Source organism: Erythrolamprus reginae, chromosome 7, assembly GCF_031021105.1.
Source record: "Erythrolamprus reginae isolate rEryReg1 chromosome 7, rEryReg1.hap1, whole genome shotgun sequence".
Lineage (NCBI taxonomy): Eukaryota > Metazoa > Chordata > Lepidosauria > Squamata > Dipsadidae > Erythrolamprus > Erythrolamprus reginae.
The window spans coordinates 12486470-12503372 of record NC_091956.1 but is presented as its reverse complement, the minus strand read 5'-3'; the positions used below and the strand labels follow the sequence as shown (position 1 = coordinate 12503372).

Sequence of the window (16903 nt, the reverse complement as noted above, 5' to 3'; positions counted from 1 at the left end):
ACAATAATAATAATAATAACAACAACAACAACAACAACAACAATAATGCTTCAGATTTCGGTCAGTCTGCTGTGGGACTTCCGACTTCAGACTGACCGAAATCTGAAGCATAACACACCAGACATTGGGACCATGGAGAAAAAGAAAGTATGGATCATCGACATCGCAATCCCAGGAGACAGCAGAATTGAGGAGAAGCAGCTAGAGAAATTAGTGAAATACGAAGATCTAAAAATCGAGCTGCAATGACTCTGGCACAAGCCCATGAAAGTGGTCTCAGTGGTATTTGGCACGCTGGGCGCAGGGCCAAAGGATCTCAGCGGACATTTGAAAACCATCGGAATTGACAAAATCTCCATCTGTCAATTGCAAAAGGCCGCTTTACTGGGATCGCCAAACATAATTTGCTGCTACATCACGCAGTCCTAGGTGCTTGGGAAGCGCCCGACTGGTGATGAAATACGAAATCCAGCATAGTGATCTCGTTTGCTGTGTTGTACTGACATAATAATAATAATAATAATAATAATAATAATAATAATAATAATAATAGTCGTCGTCATCTCATTTGGAGTTTCCAGGAGGAATTGTTTGATTTCAGTGATATTAGTTGCGTTAGACCTTGAGGTTAGAAATCAAACATTAACCAGTATTCAAGACACACTTGAAATAGTTTCCCAACCTAAATTTCCAACCTAGATTATTATAGCTGAATGGCACCTTATGCTTCTTTCAAGCCTTAATTGGGGAATTAAAAAACCCCTCTGTCATAATTCTTGACAGAATGCTGGAAATGACCAGAAACTGACTGATGAAGAAGCTTCTCCGAAGTTATCTAAAATGACATTCTTTGAGATTACTTGATTTAGCAGCAGGCAAACACTGGAGTCGTAAAAGAACATTTGCTTTGGATTAAAGCACCCGAGAAATAATTCGACGATGGAAGCATCGAGGAGACAGGGGTTGTGAAACGAAAAGCACAAACGAAAAGCACAATTACAAAGTAAGAGCTCCATTTTATTTTCTGTACACTGTGTTTTGAAGACGGTGGTGGCCACGCTTAACAGATTCATTCCCCAGTCGTCCTCCATGTGATGCTGGCAAACTTGACATATATGCATCCTGTAATGACAAAATTGTGACATCTAAAGGATGTTTTTAAGCCTGGTGGACCTCAACTCCCAGAAGGCAACCTGGCTGGGGAATTCTGGGAGTTGTAGTCCTCCAGGCTTAAAGTTGCCAAGGATGGAGACCCCTGGTTTAGAAAAACAAGAGGGGCAATGGAGTTTATTTATTTATTAGATTTGTATGCCGCCCCTTTCCTTAGACTCGGGGCGGCTCACAACATAATAAAACAATTCATAACAAATCTAATAATTTACAATTTAAAATTTTAAAGTAGTTAAGAAAACCCCATTTTTAAGCAGACATACCTACAAACATACCATACATAAATTATATAGGCCCGGGGGAGATATCTCAGTTCCCCCATGCCTGATGACAAAGGTGGGTTTTGAGGAGTTTATGAAAGGCGAGGAGGGTAGGGGTAGTTCTAATCTCTGGGGGGAGCTGGTTCCAGAGTCGGGGCCGCCACAGAGAAGGCTCTTCCCCTGGGGCCCGCCAACCGACATTGTTTCGTTGACGGGACCCGGAGAAGGCCGACTCTGTGGGACCTAATCGGTCGCTGGGATTCGTGCAGCAGAAGGCGGTCTCGGAGATATTCTGGTCCGGTGCCATGAAGGGCTTTAAAGGTCATAACCAACACTTTGAATTTTGACCGGAAATTGATCGGCAACCAATGCAGACTGCGGAGTGTTGGTGTAACATGGGCATTTTTGGGAAAGCCCATGACTGCTCTCGCAGCTGCATTCTGCACGATCTGAAGTTTCCGAACACTTTTCAAAGGTAGCCCCATGTAGAGAGCGTTACAGTAGTCGAGCCTCAAGGGGATGAGGGCGTGAGTGACTGTGAGCAATGAGTCCCGGTCCAAATAGGGCCGCAACTGGTGCACCAGGGGAACCTGGGCAAACGCCCCCCTCGCCACAACTGAAAGATGGTTCTCTAATGTGAGCTGTGGATCGAGGAGGACGCCCAAGTTGCGGACCCTCTCTGAGGGGGTCAATAATTCCCCCCCAGGGTGAAGGATGGACAGATGGAATTGTCCTTGGGAGGCAAAACCCACAGCCACTCCGTCTTATCCGGGTTGAGTTTGAGTCTGTTGACATCCATCCAGGCCCCAACAGCCTCCCGGCACTGGCACATCACTTCCACTGCTTGGTTGATTGGTTGAGTTGAGAAAACCATGGGACTATCCAAAGCAGAACCATGTTGGCAGGAGTTATCTGAAGCAGGGGGTTGGACTAGATGACCTACAAGGCCCTTTCCAACTCTTTGTTATTCTGTCTGTCTTAAGACTCGTTTGTTTCCAGTTGTATTATTCGGACAATGGAGCCCCATAACCAGGTGGGGTTTGCTGCTACTGTTACTACTGGGTCGCCGGCGTGCGTGTCCCAGCGAGATTTTGCTTCTGAGCATGCACAGGAAGCAAAATCTCATGAGGGGATGAACGTGTGTACGAGATTTCTGCAATTATTTTGATTTCGCACATGCGCAGAAGCAAAAACCACAAAAGTCTTGCACGGCTGCACACATCCCGGTAACTCAGTCACTTTAAGACTTGTGGGCTTCAATTCTCAGAATTCTGGGAGTTGAAGTCCACAAGTCTTAAATTTGCCAGGTTTGGGGATTCCCACCCCCGGTCTAAAAACCTTGAAATGAATGTTTCTTTCCATCTTGGTGGCACCTCACCTACCAGCTCAGCTGAGCCAAAACCTATTCTCCTTCAGCCATGTCTGTTGACAGGTTGAGTTCTTCTTGGGTTAGGCTGACAGACTGGTGGGCTTCCTCATCTTCTTCTTCCTCCGCTTCCCCATCGTCTTCATCCATTTCAAACACCCGGATGTGCCTTAGGTTCGAACTTAGCTAGGAAAACATGAAGGACGGTTTAATTTTTAAGGGGATACAATCTGAAATTAGTTGGGGGAAAGATCAAAGGCAACATGAGAAAATATTATTTTACTGAAATAGTAGATCCTTGGAACAAACTTCCAGCAGACGTGGTTGGTAAATCCACAGTAACTAAATTTAAACATGCCTGGGATAAACATATATCCATTGTAAGATAAAATACAGGAAATAGTGTAAGGGCAGACTAGATGGACCATGAGGTCTTTTTCTACCGTCAGTCTTCTATGTTTCTATGTTTCTAAGATAAATGAACTTTCAGGACTTAGGGCAGAAATCAATACCTCACCAGGTTTGGGTGCCGTCACCTTAAAATTAAAAGCAATTTTGTCCGCCCCACCCCCCACCAAGGAAGGTAACAAGCTAAACTGTGGTGAATTAATTTTATTTTATTTAATGATTTAACTTCTATGCCACCCAACACCATGGGATTCAGGGCGGCTTATAACAAGACATTGATTTTAAAAAGTCAAATATTTTTAAAATATTGGGGATTTTACGTTAGATATCTAGTTTATTTAATTGTATTTGCCATTTTTTTAATTGGTTTTTTATTATACATTGTAAGCTGCCCCGAGTCTTCGAAGAAGGGCGGCATATAAATCCAATTAATAAAGTAAATGAAAAAATATTGAGTAATAATAAAAACAATTAAAAACCCATTATAAAACCCAAGCAAACTATATAATCAAGCATACATACAAACAAATCAATCACAACTGATTTGAGATGGACGAGATGGAGTTACAAGGACTTGTCTGCTTGATATCAGAAATGGCGAACCTTTTTTCCCTTGGGGGTTGAAAGCACGCCCTATTGCTCGCATATGCATGCCCACACGTAGTATTTAATGCTCCTCGTGTGCCGTGTGCCCCAGCGCATGCACGTGCAACCCCATGCTGCACAGCCCCCTGTGCATGCATGCATAAGGTCTCTTCCCCCAATTTCTCAACTTCCGGTGGGCCCAGTAGGCCCATTTTCTGCCCTCCTCAAACTCCAGAGTTTTCCCTCACAGTTACCATCCGGAGGCCAGAAACGGCACATTTCCTGACTTCTTGTGGCCCTGGTAGGCCCATTTTTCGCCCTCCCCAAGCTCCAGAGATTTTCCCCCATGGAAGCCATCCGGAGGCCGCAAAAGGCCCAGTTCCTGACTTCCTGTGGGCCTGGTATGCCCATTTTCGCCCTCAGCAGGCTCCAGAGGTTTTCCCTCGCGGAGACTATCCAGAGGCCAGAAACAGCCCATTTCTGGCTGAAGTATTCCAGTGGCCAGTTACGTCCCACAGAATTGGCCTTCTCCAGGTCCTGTCTGCTAGGCAATGTCGCCTGGCAGGGCCTAGGGGAAGAGCCTTCTCTGTGGTGGCCCTAGCCCTCTGGAATCAGGGATTCGTACTGTGCCCCCCCTCCTGGCTTTCCGCAAGGCCTTAAAAACTCATCTCTACCAGCAAGCTTGGGGCCATTGAGTGTTATATCTAGCTCCAGCCAATGTATTTGGAATGAATGTGGATGACTGTTTTTAAATATTGGGTTTTAGAACTGATTTTAAATTAGATACATTGATTTTTGTACCTATTTTGCTGTGAGCCGCCCTGAGTCTGCAGAGAAGGGCGGCATAGAAATCGAATAAATAAATAAATTTTCCAACTTCCTGTGGGCCTGGTAGGCCCGTTTTTCACCCTCCACAGACTCCAGAGATTTTTATTACTTAGATTTGTATGCTTAGATTTGTATTTTCCCTCACGGAGGCCACCTGGAGGTCAGAAATGGCCCATTTCTCAACTTCTGGTGGGCCTGGTAGGCCCATTTTCCGCCATGCCCGGGCTCCAGAGGTTTTTTCCCACAGAGGCCATCTGGAGACTGGAAAAGAACCATTTCTCGATTTCCTGTGGGCCTGATAGGCCCGGTTTCACTCTCCCCAGCAGGGGTGAATCGCTACTACCACTGCTACTGGTGTGCTGTGCGCGCAGCTTCTGTTGCGTTGCATGTGCATCCCCAGTGTTTTTGCTTCTGCACATGCAAACAATTGTCAAAATCTCACAGGTGCACACGCCCCCTTGCAAGATTTTGCTTCTGTGCATGTGCAAAATAAGATGGCGGTACCCATAGGACTTCCACCAGAGCAGTCGCGCGCAAATTGCACAATCTGCCGATGACTCTAAAGTGTGCAATAGGGTTGATATTCCTGGAGGCGTCTGTAATATGGTAAATGATTTAGCTTTACTAGATAAATGGTCAAAGCAATGGAAACTGCAGTTTAATGTTTCCAAATGTAAAATAATGCACTTGGGGAAAAGGAATCCTCAATCTGAGTATTGCATTGGCAGTTCTGTGTTGGTAAATCCACAGAAACTGAATTTAAACATGCCTGGGATAAACATATATCCATTGTAAGATAAAATACAGGAAATAGTATAAGGGCAGACTAGATGGACCATGAGGTCTTTTTCTGCCGTCAGTCTTCTATGTTTCTATGTTTCTATCTTGCACCCACAACCAGTGCGCCGCCCGCTACCGTACCTGTAGCAACCCACTGCTGCTCCTCAGGCTCCGGAGGCTTTCTTGCAGCCTGGGGAGGGCAAAAAAGGCCTCTCCCCCTCAGAGGCCTTCCAAAGGCCGAAAACATCCTCCCAGAGCCTCCGCGTGCCAGAAATCAGCTGGCGAGCATGCACATGTGCACTGAAACTGAGCTAGGGCAATGACTCGCGTGCCGGCAGATATGGCTTTGCGTGCCCCCTGTGGCACCCATTTGCCATCGCCGGTTTATGTCATTCAAAACCAGTAGAGATTATTTTTAAAAAATCTCTTTTTAAAATCCTCTTTCCGGGAACAGGCTAATTGCAAGCCTCTTCACGGATAACGGAGAAGCTTAAAGAGTGATTATATTTACAAACCCGTCTCCTGAATTGTTATCAATCCAGGAGCTCGTGATTTACTGGCGTCTCCTCAAATAACCTTTTCAACCTCTGTTGTTCGGAAACATTCCAATTTTTATGACGGTTTTTATTTCTGGCGTAGAAACAAGAAACCACCGTGAAAGGAACATAAATGAGTAAGCATCCCAAAGCAGAAGTAGAGGAGGAGTGAAAAAATATCATATAAAGCAGGGGCACTAATGGGTTGCTACCGGCGCAGTAGACCACCATATTGCGCAATTTGCACGCGGCCGCTCCGGTGCCAGTCTTATGTGCACCGCCATCTTTTTTCCTCTATTTTTTTTGTATCTTTTGCTTAGTACACATGCAAAGCAAAATCTCACAAAGGTATGCGCATGCCGGGGTGGCGCAGCAGGTAGAGTGCTGTACTGCAGGCCACTGAAGCTGACTGTAGATCTGAAGGTCAGCGGTTCAAATCTCATCACCGGCTCAAGGTTGACTCAGCCTTCCATCCCTCCGAGGTGGGTCAAATGAGGACCCGGATTGTGGGGGCAATATGCTGGCTCTGTTAAAAAGTGCTACTGCAAACATGTTGTAAGCCGCCCTGAGTCTAAAGAGAAGGGCGGCATTAAAATTGAATAATTTTTTTTTTTTTATAAATGCACGTGACATTTCAGTGATTTTTTTTTTGCTTCTGCGCATGCACAGAAGCAAGAAATCGCCAAAATCTCACACCTGTGCATCCCCTCGCGAGATTTCAGCACATTTTTGTTTCCTGCATATGCGCAGGAGCAAAAACACGCTGGGGACATGCGCATATGGCACACATGTGCACACAAGACAACTGAAGCTGCGTGCGCAGCGCACCGGTAGCAGCGGTAATAGCAATCCGCCCCTGGTAACTTTAAGCCTGGAGTTTGTAAAATGGGGCAAAACTCACTTAACAATTGTCTCACTTAGCAACGGAAATGTTGAGCTCAACTGCCGTCATTAAAGTCAAAGATTCTTCCTCCCCGGCGCCCCCTGAAAATGTTAATTCTCCTGAGGTTGATGGAAGAATTGAACCTCTTCCTGATGGGTCTAGGAAAACTTAGTGCGGCCAACACACTGCGGACCAAGAGTTGGATTCATCTCCAAGAAATGGTGGAATAGAATCCTTAAACTAAGGAGGCCAAAGGAGGGACGGAATGAAATGTGAATGGCAATGATAGTAAAATAAAAGAATAAAAGAAAAAATAAAAATAAAAATAAAAATAAAATAATATGTATAAAATAAATGAATAAATAAATAATAATAAAATAAAAAATAATAAAATAAGATAATAAAATACTAAATAGATATATAATTCAAAAATAAAAAAACAAAAAAAAAACAAAAAGTAAAATAAAAATAAATAAATAAATAAATAATAAAATAAAGTAATAAAATAAAAAACAAAAAAGTAAAATAAAAATAAATAAATACATAATAAAATAAAATGAAGTAATAAAATAAAATAGTATGTATAAAATAAATAAATAAATAATAAAATAATATAATAAAATATTAAATAAATAAATATTAAACTAAATAAAATAAAAAGTAAAATGAAATAATAAGAAATAAGAAATAAAAGAATAAATAAAATAAAGTAATAAAATAAAATAAATAAAAGTAAAAAGTAAAATAAAATAATAAATAAAAAAATAATAAATAAAATAATAAAATAAAATAAAGTAATAAAGTAAAAAAAATAAGAAAATGAAATAAAAACAAAATAAAATAAATGAAATAATAAAATGACAAAATAATAATAAAATAAAATAATAAAATAAATAATAAAATAAAATATTATTTTAATAACTTTAAATACATAAATTGAATTGTTGAAATTGCCCCGCAATGAGTTGCGAATGGGCTGCTGTGTGTTGGCCACACCGAGTTTTCCCATCCCGCTTCCTGACTGCTCAAGCATCAAGGAGACCAGCCATTTGTATCCTGGAAGAAACGACGACACTCACAATGCAAGACACTTTCCGGATCCCGTTCACTGTGACGTAGTTGGCCTTCATATTCTCCAGCACCCTCCACTGAGTCTCTGCAGTCACAGTGCAGGTAGGAATGCTCTCCCTCTGAAGATCTAGCCTAACATCCAAAAGAAAACCAAGTCAGATGAAGGTCCGCAGTTGACTCCTCCCTCCATTGCCCAAGACGTCACCACATCCTTACGAGGAGCTCTCGACTTGCAACAGTTCTTCTAGAGACCATTCAAAGTTACAACGTTACTGGAAAGAATGACATATGACACACTTTCACACTTAGAACCACTGCACCTCACATTCAAATCAGGCCACATGGAGACACCTGCGTCACGCCCACTCAAAAACCGAGCAGAGAACCGTGGTGGGCTGCTCGCTGTGCGGGCCGCTCTACAGAGTAAAATCGGGGCATCCCTAGGCTTTCCTCGAGCCTCTTGGAGGGCAAAAACTGCCTCCGCTGGCCTCTGTTGGCCCGAGATTTGACTTCGGCACATGCGCCCGAAGCCAAATCTCGTGTGAGGATGCTCACGCGCAAGCAAGATTTCAGTGATTTTCGCCAATTTTTTGCTTCTGAGCATGCGCGGAAGCAAAAATATCTGTAAAAATTGCCAAAATCTCTCTCGCTCGCGCATCCTCACACAAGATTTGGTTTTGGACACATGTGCTGTGTGCGCACGTATGTGTACCCATGCCGGCCCCCAGGAGTGTACCGTTAAGGCCAGCGACGGGCAGCCCTTCCCTGCTATATATCTATATTTTGCCTATTTGCCGATGATTCTAAAGTGTGCAATAGGGTTGATATTCCTGGAGGAATCTGTAATATGGCAAATGATTTAGCTTTACTAAAAAAGGGGTCAAAGCAATGGAAACTGCAGTGTAATGTTTCCCAATGTAAAATAATGCACTTGGGGAAAAGGAATCCTCAATCTGAGTATTGTTTTGGCAGCTCGGCAGGCGGTAGGGAAAGCAAGTAGAATGCTTGGCTGCATAGCTAGAGGTATAACAAGCAGGAAGAGGGAGATTGTGATCCCGTTGTATAGAGCGCTGGTGAGACCCCATTTGGAATACTGTGTTCAGTTCTGGAGAACTCACTTGCAAAAAGATATTGACAAAATTGAACGGATCCAAAGACGGGCCACAAAAATGGTGGAAGGTCTTAAGCATAAAACTTACCAGGAAAGACTTCATGGACTCAATCCCTATAGTCTAGAGCAGTGATTTTCAACCTTTTTTGAGCCGCGGCACATTTTTTACATTTACGAAACCCTGGGGCACATTGAGTGGGGCGGGGGGGGGGGAGGGCTAAAAAAAGTTTGGACAAAAAAATTCTCTCTCTTCCTCCCTTTCGCTCTATTTCTCTCTCCCTCTTTCTCTCCCTCCCTTCCTCTTTCTTTCTCTCTCTCCATCCCTCTTTCTTTCTCTTCCTTCCTCTTTTTTGCTCTCTTTCTCTCTCTCTCCCTCCCTACCTCCCTCTATGTCTTTCTCTCTATCTCCTTCCCTCCCTCTCTTCCTCTCTCTTTCTTTCTTTCTCTCTTCCTCTCTCTTTCTTTCTCTTGTTATCTTTCTCTCTCTCTTTCTTTCTCTCTCTCTTGTTCTCTTTCTCTCTCTCTTTCTTTCTTTCTCTCTCTCTCTCTTGTTCTCTCTCTTGTTCTCTTTCTCTCTCTCTCTCTTTCTTTCTCTCTCTCTCTCTCTTGCTTTCTTTCTCTTTCTTTCTCTGTCTCTTTCTTTCTTTCTCTCTCTGAGCTTCGTGGCACACCTGACCATGTCTCACGGCACACTAGTGTGCCGCGGCACACTGGTTGAAAAACACTGGTCTAGAGGACAGAAGGAAAAGGGGGGACACGATCGAAACATTTAAATATGTTCAAGTGTTCAATAAGGTTCAGGAAGGAAGTGTTTTTAATAGGAAAGTGAACACAAGAACAAGGGAGCACAATCTGAGATTAGTTGGGGGAAAGATCAGAAGGTGAAAAAATATTTGATCGAAAGAGTAGTAGAAGCGTGGAACAAACTTCCAGCAGACGTGGTTGGTAAATCCACAGTCACTGAATTTAAACATGCCTGGGATAAACATAGATCCATCCTAAGATAAAATACAAGAAATGGTATAAAGACAGACTGGATGGACCAGGAGGTCTTTTTCTGCTGTCAATCTTCTATGTTTCTATGTGCAGAAGCAATAAAGCGCCGAAATCTAGATCCATCCTAAGATAAAATACATCCTAAGATAATATACAGTGGTATCTCTACTTAAGAAATTAATTCGTTCCGTGACCAGGTTCTTAAGTAGAAATGTTTGTAAGAAGAAGCAATTTTTCCCATAGAAATCAATGTAAAAACAAATAATGCGTGCGATTGGAGAAACCACAGGGAGGGTGGAGGCACTGTTTCCTCCCAGGAGTTTCCTAGAGAGGCTTCACAGAGGCTTCTCCCCGCCTTTTCCGGCCCTGTTTCTTCCCGGGAGATTCCTAGGGAGGCCCCATGGAGGCTTCTCCCTGCCTTTTCTGGCCCTGTTTCCTCCCAGGAGATTCCTAGAGAGGCCTCACAGAGGCTTCTCGCTGCCTTTTCTGGCCCTGTTTCCTCCCAGGAGATTCCTAGAGAGGCCTCACAGAGGCTTCTCCCCGCCTTTTCCGGCCCTGTTTCTTCCCGGGAGATTCCTAGGGAGGCCCCATGGAGGCTTCTCCCTGCCTTTTCTGGTTACAGTTTCGAAGGCTTGGGTTTGTAAGTGGAAAATGGTTCTTGAGAAGAGGCAAAAAAAATCCTGAACACCTGGTTCTTATCTAGAAAAGTTCGTAAGTAGAGATGTTCTGTACAGGAAATAGTATAAGGGCAGACCAAATGGACCATGAGGGCTTTTTCTGCTGTCAATTTTCTATGTGTCTATGACAGTTCAATCTGAAAAGATGAAATTGCACCAACGTTTTTGGTTCTCACCTTTGACCAGAATTCCAGTTAAACTTCATTTCCCGGCTCCCCTCCATTGAGATGGTCGACAAAGGCAACTGAGCCAAAATCCGTTCCTTCCCTTCTTGTTCTGAATTTTCCTCCAGGATGACCGTTACCGTTTCATCGTCATAAAAATGAGCATCCAGACAGCTGTAGGAGCTGGAGAGCCAACCAAGAAATAAAAATCAAGTTTCAGTCATAGTAATGCAGATGGGAAGAGTAATAGAAACATACGAAAATACATCACACAGTCCTAGATGCTTGGGAAGTGTCCGACTTGTGATATTGTGATACGAAATCCAGCATATCTATCTCGTTTGCTGTGTATTACTGGGGTTTTTGTGAATAAAATAACAACAACAAGACCAACAACAATAGAATTGGGAGGGACCTTGAAGGTCTTCTAGTCCAACCCCTTGCTTAGGCAGGAAACCCTGCACCATTTCAGATAAAAGGTTCTCCAACATCTTCTTAAAAACTTTTAAAAAGTATTCACAGCTTCTGGAGGCAAGCTGTTCCATGGATTAATTGTTCTAATTATCAGGAATTTTCTCCTGTGCCCTTAGTTGCTTCTCTCCTTGTTTAATTTCCACCCATCGCTTCTTTTTCTACTCTTAGGTGCTTCAGAGACTAGTTTGACTCTCTTTTCTTTGTGGCAACCCCTGGTCTTTCTTTTCTTTTCTTTTTTTAATTATATTTATTGATTTTTTTAAAAAAAATATTTACATTATGATGCTTAGAGGTGGGTCAACATCCATATATTTACATTCATCTCAATATATTCTGTACATCAACTACTGTAATGCTCTCTACATGGGGCTACCTTTGAAAAGTGTTCGGAAACTTCAGGTCGTGCAGAATGCAGCTGCGAGAGCAATCATGGGCTTTCCAAGGTATGCCCATGTCACACCAACACTCCGCAGTCTGCATTGGTTGCCGATCAATTTCCGGGCACAATTCAAAGTGTTGGTTATGACCTATAGCCCTTCATGGCATCGGACCAGAATACCTCCAGGACCGCCTTCTGCCGCACGAATCCCAGCGACTGGTTAGGTCCCACAGAGTTGGCCTTCTCCGGGTCCCGTCGACTAAACAATGTCGTTTGGCGGGATCCAGGAGAAGAGCCTTCTCTGTGGTGGCCCCGACCCTCTGGAACCAGCTCCCCCCGGAGATTAGAACTGCCCCCACCCTCCTTGCCTTTCGTAAAGTTCTTAAGACCCATCTCTGCCGTCAGGCATGGGGGAACTGACAAATCTCACCCGGGCCTATACAGTTTATACATGGAATGTTTGTGTGTGTGTTTGTTTTTAATAATGGGGTTTTTAGTGTTTTTGAAATTAGTAGATTTGTTCTTACATTGTTCTTTTTATTGTTGTGAGCCGCCCCGAGTCTACAGAGAGGGGCGGCATACAAATCTAATAAATAAATAAATAAATAAATGTTCTACAATTATACATTTGTACATATGATTCTGTATACTATTCCATCTCTTATTGTGAATTTGCATTCCTTTTTTGTATCCATGTGTCCCACTTTGTCCAGTTTGAATAGTAATCAGAGTCTTTTTTATTGTTTAACTCCATAGTTAATCTGTCCATTTCTGCACATTCATTTATTTTTTGGATTACTTCCTTATCGTCGGGTATCTCTGAGTTCTTCCATTTTTAAGCAAATGCAATTCTTGCAGCTGTTACAATGCGTAGTATTAGGTATTTTACACTTTTAATGTATGATCCTCTAATTATTCCTAATAGAAAAAATTCTGGCGTGAATTCAATTGGTATATCTTTTTTTTATATTTATGTTTGGGTATGTATATGTTGTTTGCTTTTTTAAATATGATAGGGTTTTATGTGCTTTTTAATATTAGATTTGTTTTTGCTGGAATATTGTTTTTATTATTGTTGTGAGCCGCCCCGAGTCTTCGGAGAGGGGCGGCATACAAATCTAATAAATTGAATTGAATATCTGTTATTTCTTGTAACCATTTTCTCAATTTCTTCCAATATTTTTTCGCTTCGCTACTGGTCCTTCTTTTCATTAAACTAGACATACCCAGTTCCTGCAACCGTTCTTCATCTGTTTTAACTGCTGAAACGTAAACCAACACACCACATTTTTATAATTCAATGCATCATCGCATTACTTAGCTGGGTTGTGGAAGGTTTTCGCAGACTGACCTGGTTTCATTACTTTCGTTAATGTTTTTGTTCAGGAAATTTCCAAACTCCACTGCGAGCAGTCCGTTATCAGTGGACCTAAATATCAGAAAGAAAACATAAAACGCATAAAGCGACCAGTTAGGTCCCACAGAGTGGATCTTCTCCGGGTCCTGTCAACTAAACAATGTCGCTTGGCGGGACCCAGGGGAAGAGCCTTCTCTGTGGCGGCCCCGGCCCTCTGGAACCAACTCCCCCCAAAGATTAGAATAGCCCCCACCCTCCTTGCCTTTCGTAAGCTGCTTAAAATCTACCTCTGCCGTCAGGCATGGGGGAATTGAGATCCTCTTCCCCCTAGGCCTTTACAATTCTATGCATGGTATGTATGTATGTATGTTTGGTTTTTTATATTAATGGGTTTTTAATTGTTTCTAACATCAGACTACTATTGTACACTGCTTTATTGTTGCTGTTAGCCGCCCCGAGTCTCCGGAGAGGGGCGGCATACAATCCAATCAATCAATCAATCAATCAAATAAATAAATAAATAAATAAAAATGTCTAAAGATATTTATGGCAGAAATGTGTTTGGAAAAAAGTCAAGAAAACGAGATGCGCTCGGTGCTACGGTACCTTAAAATGTCCGTATGCCTTCGCAGGATGTAGAGTTTGGAAACTGAGTTCTCGAACATGGTGAATAAAACATAATGCAAATTGTACGATTTGTCGTGCCACCTGCAAAAAACATTTTTGATCATTTTTTTAAAGTAACTTTTATTAATTTTCAACATATAAATATAGAAAGAAAAGAAAAACAAACAGAAGAGAGAAAGAGGGAAGGAAGGAAGGAAAGAAAGAAAGACAAAAAGAAAGAAAGAAAGAAAGAAAGAAAGAAAGAAAGAAAATGGACAGACAGATGACCATATAAACTTAAACAACATATAAAACGTATTCAGTCTCAGTGGTGTTCTATATATGCACATAGGTGTTATGCCGGGCTATTGGCAATTAGCCCCCAGTGAGTTCAGAATAAGTTTCAAACACACAACCAGTAGGAATAAATCAAGTTTATAAACAGTCTTGAAACACCAGCTCCGAGAGGAGTCAAATTACTCTCACTCAAAGTCCTTTGATGTTGCGGCTAGTAACTTTCCCCTCTCATTCATCCATCCATTCCACTTTCAATATACAGTGCATAAACATGACAAAATAATAAATACATGCATACATACAAAATTATGCATATATTCATGTGTATTAAATACACATGTGTATTACAAATGTGCATACAAATATACATGTGTATTACAAATGTGAATACAAATCTAATAAATTATTATTATTAAATTATTATTGTTATATGACACAGAGAAACAAAGCACAGTCCAGTTAGCATATCATATATGAACTGACATAATAAAGGAAGCGTGTACTCACAAAAAGGGCAACTTAAGCAGCTGAGACGTCGAATCCTCACTAAGACAGGAAAATAAAGAAATCAGAAGAGAATCTGGAGTTTTAATACTGTATGTATTAAAGTAAATATTGTATGGGTTTTTATATAGCCAGAACAAGACGAGAAATTCTGGGAATTGAAATCCAGAAGTCATCAAAAGGCCGTCGTACCTCTGCGCCACCACTGAGCTGGGGTGGTGCAGTGGTTAGAGTGCAGCACTGCATGCTACTTCAGCTAAGTGATAGCTATAGTTCAGCGGTTCAAATCTCACCACCGGCTCCAGGTTGACTCAGCCTTCCATCCTTCCGAGGTGGGTCAAACGAGGACCCGGATTGTTGGGGGCAAGAGGCTGACTTTGTAAACCGCGTAAAGAGGTCTGTAAAAGCACTAGGAAGCGGCATATAAGTCTAAATGCTATTACTATTCCCCACCTTTGTTGGTCAGGAATTGGTTCAGTGTGAAAGGCTGTCAGAATAGAATAGAATAGAATAGAATAGAATAGAATGGAGTGGAGTGGATTGGAATAGAATAGAATACTTTTTGGACACACAAGAAACACAGAAACATAGAAGTCTGACAGCAGAAAAAGACCTTATGGTCCATCTAGTCTGCCCTTATACTATTTTCTGTATTTTATCTTAGGATGGATATATGTTTATCCCAGGCATTTTAAAAATTAAGTTACTGTGGATTTATCTACCACGTCTGCTGGAAGTTTGTTCCAAGGATCTACTAATCTTTCAGTAAAATAATATTTTCTCATGTTGCTTTTGATCTTTCCCCCAACTAACCTCAGATTGTGTCCCCTTGTTCTTGTGTTCACTTTCCTATTAAAAACACTTCCCTCCTGGACCTTATTTAACCCTTTAACATATTTAAATGTTTCGATCATGTCCCCCCTTTTCCTTCTGTCCTCCAGACTATACGGATTGAGTTCATGAAGTCTTTCCTGATCAGTTTTATGCTTAAGACCTTCCACCATTCTTGTAGCCCGTCTTTGGACCCGTTCAATTTTGTCAATATCTTTTTGTAGGTGAGGTCTCCAGAACTGAACACAGTATTCCAAATGTGGTCTCACCAGCACAAAGAAATTTGTCTTTGGTGCAGATGCTCTCAGTGTACGTAAAAGAAAAGATACATTTCACAAAAATCAGGAGATACAACACTGAATGATTGTCATAGGGGTCAAATAAGCAATGAAGAAACAATATTAATAAAAATCTTAAGGATACAAGCAACGAGCTACAATCATACAGCCATAAGTGGGAGGAAATGGGTGATAGGAATGATGAGAAAAACTAAGTGACATTTTTCAGTGCTGTCGTTAACTTTGGTTGGTGGTTAATGATTGGAAGCCAAGAACTATCTGTTAAGAGAATGAAACAAAATAAAATAAAATTGCCTACCTTTTTGAGGCCCTATATAAAGGCATACAAAACGCCTGGTGGACAGTTTTTCCAATCACATCCTAGAGAAGAGAAATGATTAAAAAGAAAAAATCTACAAGAATGTAATAAAAAGAATTACTCCAAGTGGCACCAACAATAACTCTGGCACCACAATAGGAATATGGGAGCTTTGGGAATAAATGATCGAAATCAGGATATTTCTTAAGAGATATACAGTACTTCTAGGCCTGTGCTTAAAAGTCAACAAATAGATAACAGGTGACCCGTATTTTTAAGCCCAATTCTACTGCTTCCTTTTACATTTCGTATTTTCTTTTATGAATTCTCTCTTTCGGTGTTTGTTTATTATTCATTTAATGTATGGCATCCTCTGAGGTCAGGCAAACACTGATATTCAACACTAATAAAAACCATGATTTTAAGTAAAGCATCCAGATAGATGGTAGGTAGGTAGGTAGGTAGGTAAGTAGATAAATAGATAAGAGACAGAAAGAGAGAGACAGAGACAGAGAGATAAACAGACAAATGGATGATAGATCATAGATAAAAAGATAAATAGAGATAGACAGGCAGGCAGGCAAATACAGATAGATAAATACAGAGGTACAGATATATAGAGGTAGATAAATGGACAAAAATAGCGATACAGTGATCCCTCGATTTTCGCGATCTCGTTCTTCGCGAAACGCTATATCGTGATTTTTCCCACCCGATGACGTCACTCTCTTCCTTCCTTTCTCATCTTTCTTTCTCTCTCTCTTTCTCTATCTTGCTTCTTCCTCTCTCACACTCTCTTCCTCCCTCTCTCATCTCTTTCTTTCCTTCTGTCTCTTTCTCTGTCTCTCCCCCTCTTGCTGGCGGGCGGCGGGCGGTGGGCGGGCGAGCGGGGGCATCAGCGAGGAAGACCCAGGGAAGGTTCCTTCAGCCGCCCAGCAGCTGATCTGCTCGGCAGCACGGTAGCAGCGAGGAGCCGAATCGGGGTTTCCCCTTTGCGTGGGCGGCGGGGAAACCCCGATCTTC

General features: G+C 41.9%; 1 protein-coding gene across 2 annotated transcripts in view; it reads right to left on the bottom strand.

Moving 5' to 3' along the window:
• Positions 1-996: 996 nt before the first annotated feature.
• The window catches only part of ANAPC4 (anaphase promoting complex subunit 4), a 57322-nt gene continuing 41415 nt past the window's right edge, over positions 997-16903 (bottom strand). Inside the window, exons 23-30 of one of the 2 annotated variants that reach the window (XM_070756966.1) lie at positions 15881-15942; positions 14456-14494; positions 13652-13753; positions 13040-13117; positions 10848-11018; positions 7896-8019; positions 2813-2982; positions 997-1122 (exon numbers count right to left, since the gene is read on the bottom strand). In XM_070756966.1, the coding sequence (XP_070613067.1) occupies positions 2833-2982; positions 7896-8019; positions 10848-11018; positions 13040-13117; positions 13652-13753; positions 14456-14494; positions 15881-15942 (726 nt within the window). In that variant the 3' untranslated portion in view covers positions 997-1122; positions 2813-2832. Of the gene's footprint in view, positions 1123-2808; positions 2983-7895; positions 8020-10847; positions 11019-13039; positions 13118-13651; positions 13754-14455; positions 14495-15880; positions 15943-16903 lie in introns of both variants that reach the window. The other variant, XM_070756965.1, reaches the window with a different exon arrangement.